The sequence below is a fragment of the Ambystoma mexicanum genome, chromosome 5q, assembly GCF_040938575.1.
Source record: "Ambystoma mexicanum isolate Mex_15411 chromosome 5q, UKY_AmexF1_1, whole genome shotgun sequence".
In the NCBI taxonomy this organism is placed as follows: Eukaryota; Metazoa; Chordata; class Amphibia; order Caudata; family Ambystomatidae; genus Ambystoma; species Ambystoma mexicanum.
In genome coordinates, this window is record NC_090933.1 from 504,097,539 (window position 1) to 504,121,133 (window position 23,595).

The 23,595-nt window shown below is 43.7% G+C and overlaps 1 protein-coding gene across 1 annotated transcript in view; it reads right to left on the reverse strand.

Annotated features, from left to right (window-relative positions):
• Positions 1 to 23,281, reverse strand: part of LOC138497475 (maternal DNA replication licensing factor mcm3-like) — a 345,395-nt gene extending 322,114 nt beyond the window's left edge. Inside the window, exons 1-3 of the mRNA XM_069620977.1 lie at positions 23,157 to 23,281; positions 22,620 to 22,732; positions 20,927 to 21,135 (exon numbers count right to left, since the gene is read on the reverse strand). Of these exons, the coding sequence (XP_069477078.1) occupies positions 20,927 to 21,135; positions 22,620 to 22,732; positions 23,157 to 23,231 (397 nt within the window). The 5' untranslated portion in view covers positions 23,232 to 23,281. The remainder of the gene's footprint in view (positions 1 to 20,926; positions 21,136 to 22,619; positions 22,733 to 23,156) is intronic.
• Positions 23,282 to 23,595: the final 314 nt, after the last annotated feature.

The following is a 23,595-nucleotide window of genomic DNA, read 5'->3' on the forward strand; positions in this document are numbered from 1 at the left end:
TGGCATTGTTAGAGGTGTTGCATGATAAAACTTAGATCTCCACTTGAACAAGAATAAAGTTAAATTAGCCGCATTCAGCCCTGAGAGTATTCCTTAATAAATGTATGACTGCAGAAGTCTTAAGAGTATTGTAATAGCAAGGCGCTCAGTCTTAATGCTTAAAGTAATATGGAAAGAAATGTCAAAACAAAGATCACTCAATTGTAAATGACCACTTATAGCAACTGTATTATTGTTTGTGAATGGAGTTAACCGTTTCCACGGAGTGTAATGGTAATGTTCTAATGACTCCAGAGGTGGCGTTTATGTAGAGGAGGAGCCACCGCCTAGGCCCAAGCCGGCATGTAGCGGTCGAAGTGACGCCGAGTGTCTCCACATGGCAGGCGGTCACGGCAAAGAGAAGCTGATGGTGAGGGGACACTGAACCGTGCACCAGGCTTCTTCCAGGAGTAAACAGCGTTTGTTCACAAAGCAATTCTAAGATAATAAAGCAGGAAACGAGTGAGTAAATGGGTAAGAGGGCTCACTTGATGCATTTGATATGGGGCGGTGGGAAGGAGCAGTTGAGTTAGGTGGCCTTCTCTCTCAGCGCTTGGCCACACCCCCTTTCAGATGCTCCATTTTAAAGATATTCTACCGGTGCCCCAACACTGCTGACATTGGCGCAGCTGCTGATGGGACTATCACGTCGCAAGGAGAACTGTAATCTTCCCACATCATTTTGTGGGGACGGCCCGCATTGGTGCTGCAATTACAGGAAGTGAGGTTAGGGCTGGGAAGGCGGGTGTTGAGGAAGGGCAGTTCTTGTTAATGTTTAATAAAGGCGGACGCCTTGAATGCAGCTCCGGGTGACATTTTCCACTGTCTGTGAAGCAGTGCAGGCGAGACAGATACATCCAACAGTCTAACTGGCCCCCAGAGGTTTGGGAACCATCCAGCTGAAAATGTTGAAAGGCCACGATGCTGTCCCTGGCTCTCCCTGCTCAGCATGCCTGGCGTGACACTATCCTGCTGACTGCTTTCATCTTTGGGGCACTCCACGCCCTCTTGCGGGATAACTGATGCAATATAAAAGCTAGCAATGGCACAACTGCAAGTAGATTTTCACATGTAAAATGAGGCAGCGACTTAGCATATGTAATCTTTGTTTTGCTGATGGACCCATGCATCACTTGCGTTTGTGTGTGGAACCAGGGTCTATTGGTCTCAGTTTGTCAAATTGTTATTCATTGTAAAACAATGGAGCCTTCTGATAGTAACAGATCCGTAATGTTTCCTGTCCTTACATTTCACATTCGAAGTGACAACTTGCAGAACACCACATGCTAATTTTAATTCATGCACTTTTCTGGTATTGCTTTGGAGTTATTTGCAGATATACAACCTAGTTTGTCTTCTTGAAATATTACGTGTTTTGCGCAAACTTAGCTGGAGTGTGACAGTGCGCTGTACACGTCAGATATATTGACCACAGAGTACCATTATAGGTTTTGCTGTAAATCTAATCTATGGAGCCAAGCAACCAGACTGAACTCCCACCTTCCCGACTTAAACAAATTGTGTAATACTGAGCAAATTACTACCTCGTTGTGCCTTATTTTGATTAACAGCCAACATTGGGATCAACTTGCAATGTTTCAGTCCAACATGGGCTGTAGAAAAAGCCCAGATGTGGTTTCCACATATCTATTAGTTTTTGGGATTTATATATTTTTTTTTATTGTTATATGGTCATAAAATAACCTTTAACAAAATTTAAAAGCATAATTACATAAATTCAACAAAAAACAAAACAGTTCATTACAATTCAAATATAATCTGTGGATGAATTAAGAACATCTCGCTAAAAATCAAGAACAACGAATTACATTTGCTTAAGGTCGTAGATAGTCACAGTCAGAAAATACATGAACAATTTAAAATGACGGATCATTGCTGCCATCAGCCAGTGATTACGTCCGTAAGAACTCCCAACTTGTTGCCAGACCATTCCCGCGCCCCAATGGTGCACTTCTCCACCAGATCAAAATAATGGTGCCCATCATTTATAATCCCACAATGCAGCAGCAAACGCTGCACGGACTCTACCTGGCCCTGCATCAAACGATAGCGACAGGTCCTTGACTCCCACAGGATCCCAACTTTAGCACCCTCATTTTATTTAGTTGGTAGTAGATTGAGCCTTAGCCTCATAGCCAGTCTACACCATGTCGAGCTGGGTAATAAGTAGATCGGTGACATCCCCCTTACTTCAATAACCAAATCTTTAACTCTGTGTAATCTTACTTTTCCGATCGTAAAGATCCAATCCCCTCTTAATTTTCCCTTTGATTTTAAGGGGAGGGGGGGGGAGAGATCAGGAGAATGTCCCATCTGTTAAGGATTTCAATCAGGCGACACACACCTTGGTCTCAGCCTAGTATGTAGCGCACACCTGAGATGCTTTTCTATTTAATAGAGATTCAGTTTGAGATGGTACACAACTCGTATCAGACACCCTTTTCAAATACCCCGGGTCACAACGGACCATGAACCAGGCTGGTTGGTAAAATGCAATATTTATTTTAAAATTCAAAAGAAATCATACCATTTTTAATACGGCACAACAATCACCAATTGGGTGATAATTACAATGAGGATGTAAACAATACACTTGGTTTAACCTTCTAGTAGAACATACACAACACCAGGGGATAGGAGCACTTTTTGATTTAGGAAACATAACACCAGAGTTAGGATTTCCCCCTGCAATGTTCCCTCAATTCAAAGAAGACAAAGATACAGCAGGTAATCAGGAATAACATGCAAAAAAACGGAATCCAAATCTGACCTTCCTTCACCAAATAAGAGTGGAAAATTGATGTTAAACCCCTCGCAATGTTATGAAATGACACTCGGGAATGAACAAATAATTAATGTGCAGTTAAAACTCTAAGGTAAATACAATCTCACTAAAGCAACAATGCATAGACACCAACAATCACCAATGGATTACCAAGAGCATACGATTGAAAACCGAGTGGAAAGTTTAAAACTGCAGCAAAATGACATGTGTAAAAGTTGCATTGCCTTTCAATTTCCGTGTAAATTTCACCCAAACGGTTTTCAATAAAAATGGGTGAAATACTCTGATTTGAAGTGCAGTTCATGGGCTGGGGGGGATAGGTATATATCCCAGGTACAATATAGAGGTGAGAATAGGTCTCTAGCTGGTGAATTGAGAGAGATTGGAAGGTAGAGGGAGATTCGGTTTTAGGAAAATATAGCAGTGAAAAAGGCAAAGTTTAAACTAGATATAATGGCTAAGAAAAGAGGAACGCCACCCGTGAATATAAAAAAGTTAGGCTGCAGTTGTAACCCTTCACGGAGTGTACCCCTTTTCTTTAGGGAAAATTAATTAAAACATTGCTAATGACTTATGATCTATGAAAGACAGAAATGAAGAGAAAAGTGGCGCGAATGCTTAGAGATCAAGGGCAAGAACACAGAATTCTGACAGTTTTAACAAATTACCAGGATAAGGATAGGGTGGCTTAGATAAGGACAAATTCAAGACAAAGTAGACTATGGATTTCTATGGGGTAGGGATTATACTTGCAGTCCATTTAGTTTTTGGACCGTCGATGGTTCTGGTCATTACGCGGCAGCACGCCTGGGCAAAAGACAGCTGGGCCGGGTCGGGTCACTGGATGGTTATTCTCGTCACTGGGTGGCACAAGTACCCCTGGATGCAGTAAGTGGACAGGCAGTTAGTGGGTAGCAAGCCAGACTGGTTCAGGATGCTTCCCAAAGAATACCACAGCTTTCCCCTTTGGTTATTTGGGATTAGTGGTTTGATTTGGGATCAATGGCCTTGTTTGGAACAGGATCAGCAGCGCTTGGGTTTTGCAGTGGGACCTGGAGTAGGGTCAGCAATTCTTTGGCCTTGTAGTTAGAACCTGGATTCAGCAGGATGAAGGGACCAGGAACGCCGGCGCAGGAAAATCAGAAAGTGTCTGTGTCTAGAGTCTAGTCAGGGATTCTTTTATAATGCATAGTGACATCAAAGTAAATGGCTGGGCAGGCTTAGCTAAGCACAACTGACAGGATTGGCCAGGGCTGCTAGTCTCCGCCTTGCTCTCAACTGGTTGGATATCAAAGCAGGAGGGCAGATTTATGATGTGAATTTACAATGTTCAAAAACCTCCCACAGTTATTTTAGCCAAAATCCGACACAAAAACGGTACATTTATACCGTTGACATATTTTAGCAAATTATACGCAGGTTACATACTTTGCATAGAGCATATTACTCCAACTCTGCAATCCGTGAGACATTGTTTCACCATTCTAATACTTTTGGTAATTTTGAGTATGAACGATTTGGCCTAAAATTCCATAACTTTATACATGTGTGTATTATCATGACGGATGCAAGTATAGAAATTTGCATTGGCATCATGGCTACTTTCCTTGTAATCTCTTATTCTTTGCCATTTCCATTCCCAAAGGGTCAGTGAATTCTACCATGTCTTTAATGAAAGCCCATAAAATCACTTTTAAACTGGGACATTTTTACAAAGTCTTGCTGCAGAGATTTTTATTCATAAATAGTCTTTGGAAACAATGGCAGTCCTTTGTCACTTGACCAGGTTTTTCTTTCTTCAGCTGCCACCAACTGTCGTTTCCTCCAGAGCAAGGAGGGAGTTTCCCCATCTGGATTGAAGGTTTATTGCCCATTCCCCCACTTCCTTGTCCTGGAAATCCCAATTGTCAGTGGGTTCAGCCTGAGTGAGGCCCTCCTCTTGGTAGCATCAACCCCCCCCCCCCCCAAGCAGAAACCCATTTTTCTTTTGGAACTTGCAGAATCCAGCCAATATAATGTTTTACTTTCTTATATTTGGTCCTGAGCTCGTTTAATAAAATAACCCATGTGTGTATTTTCCCCAGCAACAAACCCCTTCACATGGCTAGATAATGGCAGGCTTTCATACTTTTAAAATGGCCCTCACTCTCCTTGAGTTCGCAAAGCCCATTGGACATGTGTGGTGAAGCTGGCATTTTTTTTAATTCATTTTTGCTATAGTCATTTTCTTGTATGCAGGAGTTTTATTTGAAGCACAGGTGCATTGAAATTGACATCGCTCAGATAGCTGGAGTTTCTTTGAACTACTGAGCTTTGATACTTTGTGATGAAAATGAAGCGTTTTCCAGTGTGGGTTAAAGGAGTTCCTTGTTGATTTTTCTCAGAGTTCATTTGACAGGGCCCGTCATTCAGAAATCATGCCTGGTTTTGCTGAAGCACAATGAGATATACTGGGCATGGCAAGGCCTTATTAAATCACAGTGGTTTAAGGAAAAACGGATAGAAATGGCATCAGAGCAGCATTTTTTAAAAAAGTGAAAAAGTTTCCCTTTTAAAAATGGGGATTTTGGCCTTGCAGCAAGGCAACGCTGCTTTTTCACTTTATTCCATCTGTACATGTAAGAACGCAATGGCATGCTCCCTCAGTATGTCCCTTTGTTCCATCCTGCCCAATGCATGCTTGGCAAGACGGTGCAGCCATCTTTTTGTTCCTGCAAAATAGTTTTAAGGCCATGGTGCTCACAGGAGCCAGCACAACAATTTCACTGTTTCTGCGCAAATACAGCTTGGTTTTGGTGAAATTCTGTTCAGTGGGTCAATGTAGCCCACACATCACTTTCTTCAAGGATTACATTCCTGCTCCCATTTATTGAAGCAGGGCCACGTTTTTGAGTCCAAAAGCAGCCTCAATTCCCACCAGATAGAACACAGAAGGCTTTTTTAGTACTGCAAGGTAGGATATTAAAATTAATAGAAGGCAGGCCCATTTCATAACGAATCACTGCTGTACACCATTCGGCAGTACTTTCCTCCAGAAAAGCCCCTCAATAACTTTCCACCACATCAATAGTGGAAGCCCCCGATTTTCCCCCCCACTTATCAAAGGGACGGCTTTCAGCATTCGAGCACAGGTGTTAGCCACATTTTCTATTATTTGCAGAGGCCTGTGCCGCCAACATTCTTACCTTAGAAATTTGGCACTACTCTGCAAAGCCTGCAATTTAGTGCCCAGATAAACAAAGGTCAGGACTTGCTCCAAAGCCTCCCCATTTAGACACTAGCGGAAAGTAGTGTATTTTTATCTCATACCTGGATGAAGAAATCAGAAATAGATTTTTTTCAAGTGAATAGGATACGCTGCTGGTGCATCCAGCTTTCGCTGGAGGCCAATTGTTGTGCAATCAAAGAACACCAAGTCGACAGCGTAAAATAGTGTACATTTAATGTAGAAAGGCGAGGGAGAAGCTACAGATATTTTCAAAGATTTTGCTGATGTCATAGGTAAAAAGAATAGGAGTGGGGCCAGAGTACAGCCTAGTTTTTAAACCTCTGGTGGTTTCAAAGGCAGCTGATAATTTGCCCTGAGCATTCAGCCGCACTCTAATGGTCGTATCTGAGTGAAGGGTCACGATAGAGTGTGCTTGCGGGCAACCCCATGTCCGCAATTTAGTCCTCAGGAGACGCCTGTCGAAACCATCAAAGGCCATAGAGAAGTCAATAAAAAGCTGCATATACCGGCTTAGATCTCTGTGGCCTCCCTTTTTAACAGGCCCAGCAGAAAGAGGTTTGCATTTCTCCCTACCCCCTTGCGGACCCCGATTACAAGGGATCCAGTCTACCAGCACCTTTTGCCCAGCAAGATAAGTTGCTCAGCAGCAGAGTTGCAAAGAACTTCGAGGAATGTCCAGCAGCACAATTGGCCTATAGTTATTAGGGAGTGCTCTCAGGCCCTTTGTGAATCGGCAAATGATGTTCTCCCTTTCAAAATACCTTACTCCAAAAAAATGAGCCCATAATTTCAGAAGTTAGATTCTTTTTCAAACATAAAGGGTTGAGATTTATTAAATTTTCAAGAGTAATAAAGTGAAATATGCCATCCTTGGCACAGAAAAACAATTTTTGGGTAAGTACATCAATAGTGACTGTAATTAATTACAACCATTGCATAACCTTGTGTAAAAAAATGTTTTTCTGTGCCAAGGATGGCATATTTCGCTTTTTTACTCTTGAAAAGGTGTTTTACTCATAATAAATCTCAACCCTTTATGTTTGAAAAAGAATCTAACTTCTTTGTGTTTATGTTAAGAGCTAACAGATATGTGCCAATTTAGCTCCACTGCCTCCCCAAAAAAAAAAGAATCCTACCAAAGCGTCAATGACCAGGGTAGCTGCTTACTTCACTCTTTTCTCAAAACTCTTGTGAGCCATCATCAATTCCTCGCAGAAAAGTAAGTGAATATTTTGAATATGTGGTTTTGGTATGGTATCTTGTCTATGATGCTACATGTATTATGCTCATTTTTGTGTAAATTCCAAATTTTGGATTATATCACTATAAAGTAAATAATATTTTTAAGGTCATGATGAAACTGAAAACACATTGAATGTTGCATTTATGTTTAAATAAAGGTAAAGCAAAGGACCAAATCAACATACCAGTATGAATAACATTGGCAGAGAACATACAAACTTTGAACATGTGTATATGGGGCTAGAACCAAACTGAAACAGGCCTCCCGATCCCTTCGAGCGACCGGAGAGGCAAATGTTTTAGCCAGCGAGGTAACATCGCATTACCTCAGTAGGCACTTGCATCAACCCATTGTGCAGAGCCACTTATGGAGGCACATTCCAAGGCAGTTGTTAAAACAGCAAATAATGTAGGTCTTTTCTTGCATGACCTTTCCTCCCTGCCCCACGCAGCATGTGTTTGTTTTCCTGCACATCCACAGGCATTGTTCATGGACTAGTATAAACACATAATGAGCGCGCAACACAGGTGCCAGTGCTGCCCGGCCTGTCCGTGGCAGTGGCATCGGACCTTGCCTGCCCCCCACATGTCTGTGAGGCCCCCGCTGGGGATGAGACCTGGGCAGTTTGCCCCGCCCGACTCCCTTCCCTTCCCTCCCCCCCCACCCAATCCACATTGTTGCAGACCTAGTGTCCCCTTCAACTGGCCCAGTAACGCGCCATCAGCTGGAAAAAGCAACCGAGGGAGCACTCACTGGGCTGGCTCCAGCATAATGGGTGATGGGGCCTCTGGCTCCTCATGCTCACCCAAACCATTGGAGGCCATCTCCATCCCAAGATCTCACATAGGATGAACACTTGCAAAGTGGACGGTCGACAAACCATTGTAGGGCTGTTAATTCCAAAGATAACATACTTAATACTTTACTTTTCTCACAGGCATTGATAGAGTAAACCTACATTGGGAAAAGCTCAGGGAGATGGAATTCCCAGCGGAAATCCCGATAGCCTTACACACAGAAAACAAGGCCCGGCTGCTCTGGGCTGAGGCAGGGGTGTGAGTTGGCCCCCTTTTTTTATATATCGTTTGTAGACCTGCGATTTGTGAAAAATATTAGAAATGACCCCCCCTAAGCTAGGGAGCCTGGCAATAGATTTGGCATATGCCGATGATACCGCTTTGTTCGATCCGACACCATAGGCCTCCCAAGGGTTGAAGAAGCGACTAACATTTTGTGGCACTGGATCTGCAAAACTTAACTCAAAACATTCAGGTGCTAAATTATGGGAAAACAAGCCAAAATAAGTGGCCCATAGCAATAGACCAATCCTTTAAATATCCAGGGGTCGAAATCAACTCCAGGAGATCGAAACAAAACGATAATGAAAAACAAAATTGTGAACATCTCTGAAACCTTTTCACAGGGAATTGTTAGTACTACCAATGATCAAATATTAACATTAAAAAAATTAATCTTGCCAGTGCGGTCATTTCCCTGGATGCTGAAAAGGCATTTGATCGTGTTGAATGGAACTTTTTATTTGCATGCTTGGGGAAGATGAAATTTGGGCAAGATTTCCAGCGATGGGTTAAGTTGTTATATACCAACCCTTCTGCAAGTGTGCTGACGAATGGCCTTATTTCCGATCCGTTTGAGCTTCATCGTGGTACAAGGCAGGGTTGCCCTCTTTCACCTCTCCTTTTTATTATATCTATGGAACCTCTAGCAGTGAGCTTAAGGGCGGATGTACGCCTTCAACCGGTAATTGGAAATGGTCGGAATAATTTGGTTTGGTTATATGCTGATGATTTGTTGATTGCCCTTCAAGACCCGGCTGTTGGTATTTCTTATTTGATGCAAGACATTCATTCCTTCTCCGTGATATCGGGATATAAGATTAACTGGAGTAAATCCGAGATCCTTCCATTCAATGGGTTGTGTCAGCGACATACATGTGTTCAATTTCAATCCAAGTTGAAATATCTTGGCATATGGATTGGAGCAGACATAGTGAAGTTACCTGCCATTAACTTTGCTCGGATTCTTCCGACTCTAAAATCAGATTTGATGAGGTGGAGTCTTTTGAAGTTATCGACATGGGGCAGAATCAACTGTTTGAAGATGAACCTGGCTCGTCGGATAAAATTACTTCCCGAGCATGCTCCCCATTAAGATACCAGGAAACATCTTTAAGGAGGTCAATAGGATTATGCAGAAATTTGGAATGGGAAGCCTCCGAGACTTGCAATCTGGAAACTTCAACTCCCATTGAAATTGGGGGGAATGAATTTGCCTAATTTCTCAGACTACCATTTATCCTTTTCCACTCGACATTTGTGCAAAGTTATTGACTCTGGAGATGTACAGTCTGAGCATTTTGACTTCTTATCTTGGGAATGCAGTGCTGTATCCCAATTAGTCCCGAGAGCTCTGCTAACCACTCGAAGGAATAAATCAAGAAAAATCAGCGCCCTTACTTCATTCTTACAAGACTGCTGGTGTGAACTCTCAATCCGTATGAGTGCAGATCCATATTTACATCCAGATGCCTCCATATGGAATAATCCAGCCTTGAAGTATCAGGGCAAAACACTGTTTTGGACGGAATGGTTTGTGGCTGGTATCAAATACATTGGAGATTTGTTTGATGGGGAGAACTGGTTAACGTTCACTCAGCTTGGCCAGAGGTGTGATATGACGGAATGCTCATTTGCCGAATATCAAAAGTTGAAGATTATTATTTCGGCTTGTATTGAGGTGCCACAATTGACTGTTCAGAGTCCAGCCTGGGCAGCTATAACTGTATGCCTCAGTGCATCTCACCCTGCTTCTACCATGTATAGTATCATAAAAGCTACTCGGAAAGGTGATCCGAGATTACCTGCTCTGTGGGCGGAGGAATTGGGGGAAGATGTGAACTTCAGATGTTGGCGAAGGTGCTGTGAGAACACTCGTTTGGTGAGTTTGGATTGGTCCCTCAGAGCTTCTCAAACGAAGTTGTTGTGTAGGGCCTATTGGGCGCCGGAGAAACTATTCAGGAGACAACTTTTAGACAACAATCTTTGCTGGAAATGTAAATGTTCTAGAGGATCTCTGAGTCACTTGATTTGGTCCTGTCCTAAAACGATGCAGTTCTGGGAAAAGGTATGTGAGAGATTAAGCTTGGTCTTAAACATTGCAATCCCCATGAATGCCTCATTATTGATTTTAGGCGATGATTCTCTTCTGGAGGAAATTGACTTTGGAAAGAAAGTTTGGCTGCTACGTGCATGTATGGTTGCTAAAAAATTCATTTTGAGGTCCTGGAAATTGAGTAATTCTTTCAACATTGATGATTGGGTGGAGGAGCTTCTTACAATTTCGACATATGAAAGAGCTATTTACAAACTCACTGATGACATTGACAAGTTTTGGGACATTTGGGGCTGCTTTCTTGATGCCTATGAGTAAAGCAGAACTTTGATCTGGGACAATATATACATATCCTTGTACACTATTGTGTTGTATGACATCTATAGGATGTGCATTGGTTGTTTTATTATTGAATTTGTTGTATGGTTCATGCAATTAGTATTATTAGTCCTCATTTCCTGCATTTGCTCTCTTTTTTCCCCTCTCTTCTTTTTTTTTTCTCCTTCTTCAACCGGTTCTATTTTTAGTACATTGATTATTTTTAAATTGGTTGTGATATGTTGCTTATTTACATTGAATTGATTGGCTGTGTGTTTATTGGATTATTCATGTTCATGTTTATTTATGTAAAAATAAAAATTGTTAAATGATAAGAAGTGTGCTGGGCACTATAACCCTGAGACTGTGTTTAAGGGTGTCAAGAAGTGTGCTGGGCACTATAACCCTGAGACTGTCTTTAGTTCTTTCTACTACTAGTTCTCTGCTAGGCAGGATAAAACTGACACAGTATTGTTTTTCCCCCACCCCTACACTTTTGACTACATAATTAAAGAAGATGAAGGCCCTGTTCATTTATAAGGAAGAATCTAGACCCTACTTAAATTAATCCCATTGCTCATCCTGAGAATAATAAAGACTCTGAAAAGTAAAAAAAAAAAATGAATCTGCGTCTTTTGTATGGAGTGGAATCGGGTTTACTCTCGGATTGCTGGAGTAAAGTAGAGTCTTTGACATGGAAAAGATGACTCCATCTCCCTAGGGGGGTACGCCCATATCAGTGATCAGACATGAGGTGGGTTTAATTTCGTTACAAGCATGGGCAGATGGAAATATTTGCATTTGGTAAGATCTTTTACTCCCGCCTGTGAACAGTATACTAGCGGAATTACAACTATTTGTCTGCAACTCCCGAGAGTTTTAACAGAGTGGTTTGATTCAGGAATAAAACTGTTAGCCAATTTTGACCTGAATCTTGATAAATTGATAGTGCATATTGACACAATTATGTTTGAGCTTGACATAACATTGTGGTGATATGCTACGGTTTAAACTAAGTAATTCTGACTATGGAAGTCATTGGCTCGAGCGTACATTGAGGTTATGTAGGCATTGTTTTCAACACTTCGAAACAAGCAGACATCTTTTGCTAGAATGCTCGGTCCTCACTGAAATTAGCTTAAGCTTTCGCTTAAGCTTTTCCTCCACTTTGTCCCTGAGATAGCGCTAAACACCACAGAGGGGTCCTGGGGAAAGATATTGAATAGCAACGAATTATCTTTAGATGTGTCCATTTTAAAATGTCTGGAAATTGCTTTGGATGAAATAGGAAACACTGGATGTTTGGAATATCCCTTTAAATATCTGTTTAACTTGTTTACTGAATTGAAACTTTATGAAGTGTAATGTTTTGTGATTTTTAATGTGAAAGGTTTTAGAAATGTATTGATTATGGACCGATTATGGACTGTATTATGTGGAAAAATGTTTGAATTACTATGTCTTTTTGCAAAGGTTTGAATTAACCAAATGCAAATAAACAAACACTTAATGCAGGATCACTCTTGCCCGCTTGGATGGCCGACCAATGCCACCCCAACAATGCCGCCAGCTACTAGCAGATGCCATATTCTACTGCCATGCCCATGAATGACATTGGACTCCAACTAAGTCCTTAAACTTCAGCATACCTCTATTGAACAGCCCATGCAGTTGTGGTCAGCTTCCTCTGCATACTTCAGCCCACATCCTTTACAAGCCTATACTCCATTTCGATAGCTTAACAGGATCAACCACGACCTGGTCTGTCATGGGCAACCCTTCCGGGCTATTCGGATACGCTCTAGCCCAATACAAATTACCTGGTGCCAAACCAGCTGCCACGGTTTCCAACTAAAACTACTCCATCCATCCCAACTTGAAAGGCAACCAGAACTCCTTATGCAGCAGTTTATTACTCTGATACCACTGCAGGATGGATACACTACTTCCAATCAATGGGACTGAGCAATAATGGGCCAAATATGTGGTCTTAACTTCTGCCTATATTGCTGTGAAACTCAAGTTACTTGCAACTCAAGTTGTACTAACTCCCACACACCGAGTGGGATGGATCAGGATACCACTCCAAAGCAGAATCACGAAACAGTTTTGCACTTATGGCCCACCTTCGTGCAAGCCTCTCTGATGCTACTACAGGAGGCCCCAAAAGATTCCATCCCACTGAAAACCACTTGCAAGAGGTGTAATGAAAATATAAACCACTGCATCAGTGTCTTAGGATTCCTACACCCACTCGATGTATAGGGACAGCAAAAGAAGATCCTTCTTGCGCCGTCGGCCCTAATCATTGTCCAAAGGAAACGGCCAGGCGTGTGCCAGTTATCCCTCTGTAACGCAGGTAGCCCATGAAGCCAACAATCGCCACCACCGTTCGCCATGCTCAAACCTCACACCTTTAGCAGGACTTCCACTGTAGAACAACCGACTATATGGCACAACACACGTGCCAAAGTATTGTGTTGCACCCTCTCGTTGCATAGGGAGCATGGGTGGTAGCACACATACAAAAAAAGGTCCAAACAATGCCTTTACTTCAAGGATTACTGTACATCTAAACAGTGAGTGGGACGCGTCAGGATACCTCTTCCCCCAATAGAAAAAAAATAATAAATCGCAAAACGTGAGTCACACCCCACGGCCCATGCAGAATGCCGGCCCATGCAGAATGCAATAATGTGATTTTTATTTAGCGCTCACACTAAGCACTCAGTACCTCTACAAGAGCATACAATATCACCCCTACCAAAATTGGTACTCATTCCTCAGCAAGTGGAGTTGTGCTGGATGGGATTTGATCCTGCGGATCACACCCAGATTGCAGCAGCCAGTGCACCACCCGCTGAACCATCTTACCAGCCCTCACTATTATCTCATAACCACACTCATTCAAATCCTCATGCAGTGCAGGCTGCCCATGAACATTCCTTCATTAAGCATAACAGAATTAAGCATAACTGGTCACCTACTTTCTTCGATCCGCAGTCAAATCTCAATACTACACCCCTCCCACAGGCTACAGTTATTTGATGTACTGCTCTCCTTTTCTAAAGGGTGGGGGGTGGACTATACACACTGAAAACGTGCACCCCTGGAACAAGATCCTTAAAACACCACACATCCCATTCAAGGGAAATGCCAGAGAGCGGATAAAACACAGGTCCAACTACAACCGATCAACTGCCTTACCACATTATTACTGCTACATGAGGCACGAATTTCAGCTACAGAACCATCCGATGCCGAAGAAACTAAGTTCTTCTGTTGCTAATCAGACTGTAAAATTCAGTGCGATGGGTGGGTTATGGTACCTCATACAGCAGTCTGCCCTACCGATCCAACAGCCCCCACTTTCTACCCTCACACCACGGCTCAAACAGACTTGCTACCGTAGCTAAAACTCATGAACACAGATCATGGATTAGATTCTAGTATCAAACACATGGTACCGGGAACCAGTGCCCAAAGATGCTTGGTGGTACCCTGCTTCAAAGACAGGACATAAAAACCCTTCTTACCCGGAGATCCCCATGATCCTCTCCCCACTTGACCCCTTTTGTTCAAGGTATGACCCCTAGGTCAATCAATGCCCATGATAAGATCTAGTCACAGGCCCGTCCAATGGCCATAATCATAGAGCCTGACAAGCACATAACTGTCACTATAGAACACAAAATGTGTACAATTACACCTTTGCCAAGTTTAGAAACGAACAACAAATTAAGGTACCATACTGCTCCTATGGCATGAGGCAGAGGTTTCAAAAGTGGCAATAAGTCCGCAACAGAGACAGGGCTATTTCTAGACCCAAATATACTCCCTGGCCTAGCCGAGGCAGTGCCCCAGTCATGATGCAGAGGAAGGGAACCTTGCGCCAACTGTTCTATTGGATCCGAGACAGCCCAGCGATGCACATGAAAAGCATATACATCATTGCAGCCATGCCGATGAATTTGGGCTTACGCTTCAGAAGGGCATGGCAGTCGACCACATCTTTTCAAATTCTTCATTGTTTATAATGGCTTAGTAACTATCCCACGAAAGATAGGTTTGTAGGTGGGCAACAATCAAGAACCACGTCCATTGAGTGGTTCCAACCTTTATCTTAGCGAGTGCAAAGCTTGCACTGTCTAGATGTCCCTTGTAACTCCTAAATATTTTGTTAGTCACATGATTGACTAGGGTAGGAGGGGCCCAACAAATGCATGTGGGGTGGGGGAAACACCCTTCACCTTCTGCCCCCTCTCCTTGCCCCTCGCAGAAGTTACTTGCTAGTAATCAAGGTCCCGCCATGGTCCACGAGGCCCCTGAATGTCACCACTCCTGTATGGCCATGGTGGCGCCTCTCGAAGCCAGAGCCATCCTGTGAGACTGCCACCACATCTGTATGGACAACCGTTTACCGTCACACGGTGCCGAGTTCGGCTCAGACCATCCACCAATTGATAAAAGGGAACTGCAGGAGTACAACACCTGGGTAAAATAACGTCCTAAAGCCAGCAACCTGGCAGTAGGATCAGAACCTTAACACTGGTCAGAAGACTTACTGCCACCACTGCAAAACCTTTGACTGTACACATGGTGAAGACTCTGTGAAACCAGCTTTACTGTGACAAGTCCTCCCACAACATGAAGAAACACAACGCACAACTACACACTTGATCCGAGTGGATGGAGTAATGAGGCTCAAGCCTCTGTATCCAATAATCACTGCTTACGGATAAAAGGGACCGCTTGGTTTTGTGGGAGGAGTGATGGGCTAATCTTGGAAACAAAAAGGTGGCATCCAGCCACATGCATTTACCTCTTTACATATATATTCTCTGTAAAGAATTTCTATTGTTCATGCTTTGTATTGCTATAGAAAAGTCTGCTTTTTGCTAGCTATCAATCATATAGAAGAGCAGAAACAGTTCAGTACACAGCTTATTATTTAGCTAGTGTCAAGATGCAGCTATAACCCAACACCTTGCTTTTATTTTTTTAAAAAGAAAAGGGTTAATCAATACTTTCTGCATTTGTGTTATACTCTTATTTTGTAAATTGTAGAAAAAACATCAAGTACAAAACCAAGTGGACAAACAGGTGCAAAGGTGTACATAAATACAATCAATTGTTGGGCAGTGTAAACAATTGCAGTGCACCTTCTTACCAAAGAAAACAGTCAGTATAATAGAAAGCACTACAGTGCTAAATACAGAAACATTTGTATTCAAAGGTTTACGTTAGTAAGTCCTTTATGTTTAAGAACACTAGATGATCAAGGTTGACAGGCGGGGGGTGACCTAGTCATATACGGATAAAATCTGTCCCCAAGAAGGAGAAAGAAGCCCAGCAGTCAATTGCGGTGCAGCAGTCCAACCAGAGGGCAGAAACAAAAACGAGTGACGTCGACTACTTGCAGAAAGTGCTCGTCAATTGCTCGAGAGAATTTCAATGGCAACTCGGGAGTGTATTAAAGTGGCATAGAGGCACCAGGAATGGAAAACAAGGTAGAATGAATGTCCACAAAACCCCCTTGTGAGACAGGCACGGTATCAAGAGATGACACAGTTTGAAAACCTTTATTCTCGATGGTCAGAATGATGTAATGCCTAACTTCCCTCAACTCCAAGATGGGAATGTTCCAACGGAAAGAAAACTTAGGAAGTCCAGTTCGGGTCAGTCCAAAACAAAATACTGTGTCAAAACCTAAGCTTGTCCTCACTTCTACAGAATAATAAGGTGAATGGGATTTGGTCAACTCAATAGTGTTCAAAATAAAGTTAATGTGACAATGCTCTACAGCTCCCTTCCCCAAGTTTAAGGCACACAGCATTACAAAGTTCTACAAGTCTCTCCGGTTTCACTTGGCAGAATGTTCACTTGGCAAAAAAGTTCACTGTACCTTATCCTGGTAAGTTATTCTCCAGGTCTCTTTTCCGTGAACCCAAAAGCCCTTTATATCATGCAGCTCCTTGCTTTCCGATGGGCTCCTCTGGTCGTGGCACAGTTGTCAGAACGCACCGTCCACCCATTACAGGTCGCACAGCCAGGTGCCTTATCCTTAGTAGAGTGGTTTCCCTTATAATGGGGCTGCTGCAGCCAGCCTGGATCAATCTCCCACCTAGTGGCCAACCCAATGCATTTCCAATACACTTTGTTGTCAACACTTGATCAGATTGGGGAATGTTGCTCACACTCATTTCTCACACAGCGCCTCCTTTTAGGATCTCTATTTCACTCACTTTTCGTGTCTGCGCCCAGCTCCCTTCTTTGCAGATACTTCCTTTCTTACACAGTCCTTCAAGAACATTCATACACGTGGCCACTCTGGTGAAATTGACAGCTGGAATTACAATTGTGGCAGTCTCTCCTGGCTTACGCGTTCAGGCTGCAACATTTTATCTTGCTCTCTTTTACCAATGTAACAAGGGATCATTGGTTGTTAGACACACTTCTGCCGAATGCTTCTTCACTTAGACCCTAGGCATCTCAGAGTCCCAGTTTCTTCTAGCTGGTCCTGGGCAGCCACGGCGCCTCTGCTCTCCTCCCAACTCTCCCTCTTTGCTGGTTGCTCGTGTTCCTTTTATACTCGCCTGAATACTTCATAGGCTGCAGGTGGGCATGGTTGATTTCAATTGCCCAACCATGCCTGGCCTTGTTAGTGGGATATGGCCTATCAAGATGTTGATGTGGCCGTTTGCATCTTCATCCCAGTACCATAGTGATGTTTCTGTACTTCTCTTGATTTACTCTTCTTCATCACAGTGCTGGAGTGACAAATAGGGGAAAAAGAGGATTGTGTCTTAATACTTTGTCTAAAGGCTGAGCTGAGGAGGGTGGGTAGGTCAACATGAAGGAAGGGGGGTGGAGGGGAAATACCAGATTTCTGGCCTAGGGGTGTTCTTAGGATAGGAAATTGGTTCCTTCACTCCGGTACCCTCAGTAAACGAGGTCAACAGGGAAGGCAAAGATTGGTTCTCCCCGTAGTTTGTGGTATTAGAGGGACAGGAGGATACGTCTGAGTTATAGTTAGAAAAAAGAAATCTTGGGGTAGGGTAGGACATGCGTGATATCCTATGACAGTAGAGGGGAGGTAGGATAGATCATGAAAAGGGGGACGCCAATTTTTCAAAGATCCTCCATCCCAGTCGTACCCCTTTGCAGCCCCACTCCCGGGGTCAAAATCTTCTCGCAGTCTTACCCTCCTCTTGGTTACCCGCAGGCACGGAGGGGAGAGGGGGCTCTTAAGCAGGTCAAATGCGAGAACGCCCTCAGATTTCTCAAACCCTGGAGTAATCGGAAAAAAAATAAATAAAAAAAAAAAAACACGGATGAACATTTGAAGAACTGTCAGTAACGCCTCAAGACCACTTCGGAGACATGGTTTTTGCTACCACAAAGCCCGACATGAAGCAATGTACTACCCACACAGTCATCATGGGGTCATTGAAACAAAGAAGGTCTGGGCAAAAAAAAATGGTTAAGTGGCATCCGTGCTAGTGTCACGGTAGAAGTGGATCAAAGCATCCTGTGACGGAACAGGAGTGGTGACAAGCCATCACCTATCCTCAATGAAGCCCTAAGCTAAACACCATAGCAGAAAAGGAGTTCACACTTGTGTGCTACTCTACGGCCAACATCGCCTGGTAACTGGACAGATACTCTCAATACCCTGCCTGGGGTACAAAATGTGCCTCCCCCACCCCTAGCGGCATCAGACAGTCTTTCCAAATATTATACTATACTGGCCACCCCAAGGTGTCCAGATTAAGTCAAAACGGAGCCAAGGACAAACAAAAAATGGAAACCCCAAGAGACCTATGCCTCGAACATCAAATAACCCTGAAGTAGTTCCAGGCGAGTGTGGGGTTGTTGAAAAATTTGAGCAAACATCAAAAGGCCTTATAAATAACTATAAAAGAGCAAACTTAACTGGCCATGCAGCCGTTACATGGAGGTTTATCCATCACAGTACTACTGAGCGCTCACCCACATTGACATTTGGACAGGTGGTCAGTAGCACCATACTTTATCACCCCCATTGGAGGCACAGCTAAACCACCACAGGTACAGAACAAACAGGGAGTGCCACACAAGGTGCCAAGCGATTAAACTATCAGGAATTACTCAAAGACAGTGCTCCCAATGGCAAGTTTTGCACCCCATTTGAAACCCAAACCCTAAAGGCACCATGATCACTGCCAAAAGAGATGGTCAAAGTGCATGTCCAAACGTATCTTGGTTCGGACGGTTTTGGGTATCCAGACTGGACAGTGAAACGGAAGATACAAGAAGCGCAGAAGGTCTGAACAAGCTTGTAGAGCAGAGTTGTTAAAACTATACTGAGCACTTCCTCCACCCACTGGAGTAAAAATATTGTTTCCAGGACCCCCACAAGCTATAACCACTTAGATTTTCCATTTTATAAAAAAAAACAAAAAAAAAACAAAAAAAAAAAAAAAAAGCACACACTCACTTTTTAAAGAGCCTTGCCCACCTCCACCTGCCCTACCGCCGCCGCCCCACAGTTTGAAGACCAGTGCTGCAGAGGCTGGCTCAGAGAAAAGCACCATACGCAGCAATTGCCAAACCAGAGTGGCCCCTCAAAGAATGTCCACAGAAACTAGACCACGGTTCAATGTATAGAGATGTTCAACTGTTTGGCTCAAAGACCATGCTGCAGGCAAGGGTGAGGGGTGTTCCGTCGGGCTCCCCGGCCCCTTTAAGAAAAGGATTCTGCTTCAAAGCAACGCAAGCTCACAGACTTGAGATTAGGAGGTCTACACTCAGGTGCAAATAAATGGGAGATCTGTGTATGTGCCGGACTCTCAAACACAGACACCAGCCTGATGTGGGATTTATGGTGCATGAGTGGAAGCAGACCCAGTCATCCTGGGCTGCTCCTTGGTCGGTTTTAGCACCAGCAAAGGACAGGACCGAGCACCAGCTCCTCTTTGTGGTTTGCAAACTGGTGGTGGTGGAGAGGTTTGGTAGGATTCCCACATTTCTTATCTAGGACGGTAGGGTGTAGCTTTGGGGTTCTGCCCCCAATGCAGGTGCAGCCACTTCACATACAATCCAATTTCAGTATCGCAGTTGGAGGCGCTGCGATAATTGAAGGGTTCAACTCTCCCCATTGCTCCAATTATTTTTAGGTCTGGAAATTAGACTTATTGGGTCACCCGATACCAGTTGGGGCAACGTACTTCTACTGCACAGTACACCCAACCAACCATTCAAGGCATTGATATTCAAGGAGTATATATAGCCCATTTAGTACATGTGGCCATTTTTTTTGTGTGATGTTGTACGTTATAAAATATCCTTTAACGTAATTCACAGTATAACCACAAACTTTGACAATTAACCATTTATCCCCAACATGGTCTGACATCATTCGGGTTTGGGGCCGTAATTGGCCCACACGATCTTTTTGAAGCCGATTGGGCAACACCACAAGCCATACGACTGTTGGGAATCTCAGAGAATGACTATGGTGACGGTGCTTCAGGAGTTTCCTCACGGAATTGGGCCAGAACATAGTTATGGTTGGGTAATGGGCGGCTCTGGATGGTGTACACAACTTTAATTTGGCATTTTTAACCATGGGCATGTTGTGAGGAGGTTTCAGTGGTTTTCAGACTGATTTAGAAGGTTGACAATTGCGTGACGCATGGGGGTGAGTGGATCTTGGGTGTTATCCCAGACCCCGTGGATGGCAGCCATATTGTGCGTTGCATTGTCTTTGCCCCCCCCCCCCAACCTTGTTCTTCATTACGTGTGCTGCCTTTTTCATCCCAGTGTACATGAATTCATGTTCTATGCCAGCTGGTTGTTTATTTTGGTTCTGATGTGTATTCTATGTCGAATATATATGCAGCCTAGAGAAAGAGCCAGTGGGTCGAAACACGTGCCGACTGTGTGTTAGTCTGCATTGGAACAGTGCTCGCAACATTTGTGTTTGACCAATAAATCGCTGGCTAGTCAGCGCAGTGGGACAGCGTCCATCCAACTTCCTCACTGTCAGAGTTCAGCAGGCACTAGGAGTCACTGTCTCACAGCCCAGGCTCGGCTGTTAAGTGCAATATCACGTTAATAGATTAATTGCGGTTCACACGCACAGGAGGCTCCCATGAAGCCAAGATGTGATACTTACACTTTGTCACAATGCCTTCTACGCAGACCAAGTTGCCAAGAAACTGGGCGCCGAGGCTCCTGGGGGACACATGCTTTGTTCCAAAGCTCCCTTCGAATCCAACACTGAAATCTTCAAACTGCTTGGAATAGGTCGCGTCTATGGAACTAACCATCTCTTTCAATGCTTTTTGAAAAGCGATCACCTCGCGGAAAGCATCATTCAACAACCTGAAAAAGAAAAGTAGTTCGTTATTACTAAACAGTCTGCTTCAATGGGGTTCCAACCTTCCAGTGGGGTTACCCCTTGCAGCAGTAAAGGGTAGCTTTAGGAGAAAGGACAGCAAGTTTCCCTAAAGGACAAAAAGTCAACTCGCTTGGTATCAAACAAACAAAAAAAATAAAAAACGCACATGTATACAAATATACATACACAAATAGTTTTTTTTTTTTTTAAATCTGATATACACATACTTAATGATATTTAACCTTCTCGCTGGAAAGGGTGCAATTCTGTTTCCAATCACACAACATGAGTAACAAATCCTATTATGCAAAACAAAAGTTGCTAGTGTAAAAACAAACATATTTGTGTAATTGAGTTCATCGCTAGAAATAAAACATTGAGCAGGAAACGATAGGCACTAGCCAACACTTGCCCAAATATTCTAGGACTGGACTTTGTTTACATAAGTGCACCAGTCCTAAAACATGTTGAGAATGGTGTTGTTGTGGCTTAACAATATATAGTTTCCCCCTCGATGTTTATTTCAACAGATGAAATCACAATAGACCAAAATAAAAAAATAATAAAAACAAGCATTGGCAATGGCAAGTGTGGGCTTTTGTGTAAGCATGCCTGGCAGAGCCATAGTGGTATTAAGTGGGTATTGACAGTAGCAGGTGGCAATACCTGGGCACCTATAGTGCCCAAATGCCTAATACTTCTACACAAGCCAAAACTGTTCACTTTGGCAATGCTGGTTGTAATTAGACTTCAATGAAGGTCACGCAGAGTGCTAGAAGGCAACCCGATTAAGAAATGTTTATTACACTCTCGGAGACGGCTTTGAATAAATACTGGTAGGCACTGGAGTGCAAAGTTTGACGATAAGGCTTATTAAAGGAGCAACCTCGAAGGAGTTCCCATGAGGTCGGGTTTTGGGCAGGGAGGGATAGAAACGGTCAAGATGGGCAAATAACTAAACACCTAGAAGCAGTATGTCCCTATTCATACCATTCTCCCCCGACTGTACTCGAAGGCAATAGTTTATGCTCCTAGGAATAGACCAAACTAAAAAGGGGCGGGGACGACTCGTGCCAAGTGACTCACGATTGATTAGAATATTAAGATCAAACAATGTACGTTATATTTGGTCAGATTAGTAAATGACATTTAAAAAAAATTATATACACATACAAACACACACATATACACTTATGTAATTGCCAAGCGATGACCTGCATAGAACAGGCCAGCTCCGCTCTCCCAACCCTCGAATTGCGAAACCAAATATGCATTGTACAAAGCCAAACAGTCCCTGCCTAAAACGAGCATCTTTGAAAAAAACCCCAGTTGGGGGAATACAATGTTAAGAAGAAAGTCTACTTTTTCGCTTCCCAGACGTGTCAGGAACCCGTGGGAATAGCCAGCAGCCGGGGGAGGGGCGAGGGGCCCAAGAGGTATTCCCTCGCCTGAGGCAGTCCATACTCACAGGCTGGCTCGTGCGTCGTTCTTCCGCCGCACGTCGTTCAGGTTGACAATGAGCCGGTGCCGGTTGTCGCTGATCATGTCGCGGATTTTGCTATGGTACTGCCCCTGATCTTGCTGCAAAGACAGACACGACGTTGATATAACACGGCTGCAAGTGGGGCAACAGAACAACGCTGAATACTAAAGCAGAATGGGCGACGTGTGAAAAGGTTTAATAAGATGTGCCACGCCCCCCCCCCCCCCAATTACAGCACCCCCCACTTAAAGCACTGAACAGTTAACGGTAACGGGAGGAATACTGCGAAGCGCAGTGGCAGACGACTACGCAAACGCCTTATAATTAACAAACCACAGTCTTTTGAGCAAAACTGCGTAGCATAAACGGGTACATTAAGAGCCGCCTGTGGGTACGTGGCAGCGGCCGGCTCATTACAGGTAAAGTGGTTAATTTGGGTGTTTCGATGATTCACTTGTTCGAGAGAGCGCAGAAGGACGGGGCCGGGGGAGCGGACACCCAGAAGTATAACATGAATCGTACATCATCATCTAGAAAGTCCAAGTACTCTCGCTGCGCTTCACGGAGCTCTTGGTCGTCAAATCCCACCACGTCCATCTCCGCAAACTAACTCTGACTTCTGCTAGGGAGACGTTTGGCAGCGCTCCTTATGCAGCACGCAGCATGCGTGACGCACGGCGCGGTGCTGCCGGTGGCAGGGAAGATCCCGGCCGGCGTCCTCTGTTTTTGTGTGTGTCTCTTGCAGCTCAGGTTTGACGTTTTGTATCCCGCACTTACTTACACGTGTCCGTTGGGTGCTGGCAATCTCATAATCAGTTGTTGGTACATTTAAAATGCGGGGTAACGAAAAAGGGGTATTTTTTAGCATAGCTGTCACGTGTGCTATCTTTCAATGTGATGACCTGTATTTGAACAAGTCCTGGATTTTAACTTGTTCCTCCTGGGACTTGTAGGACCATAC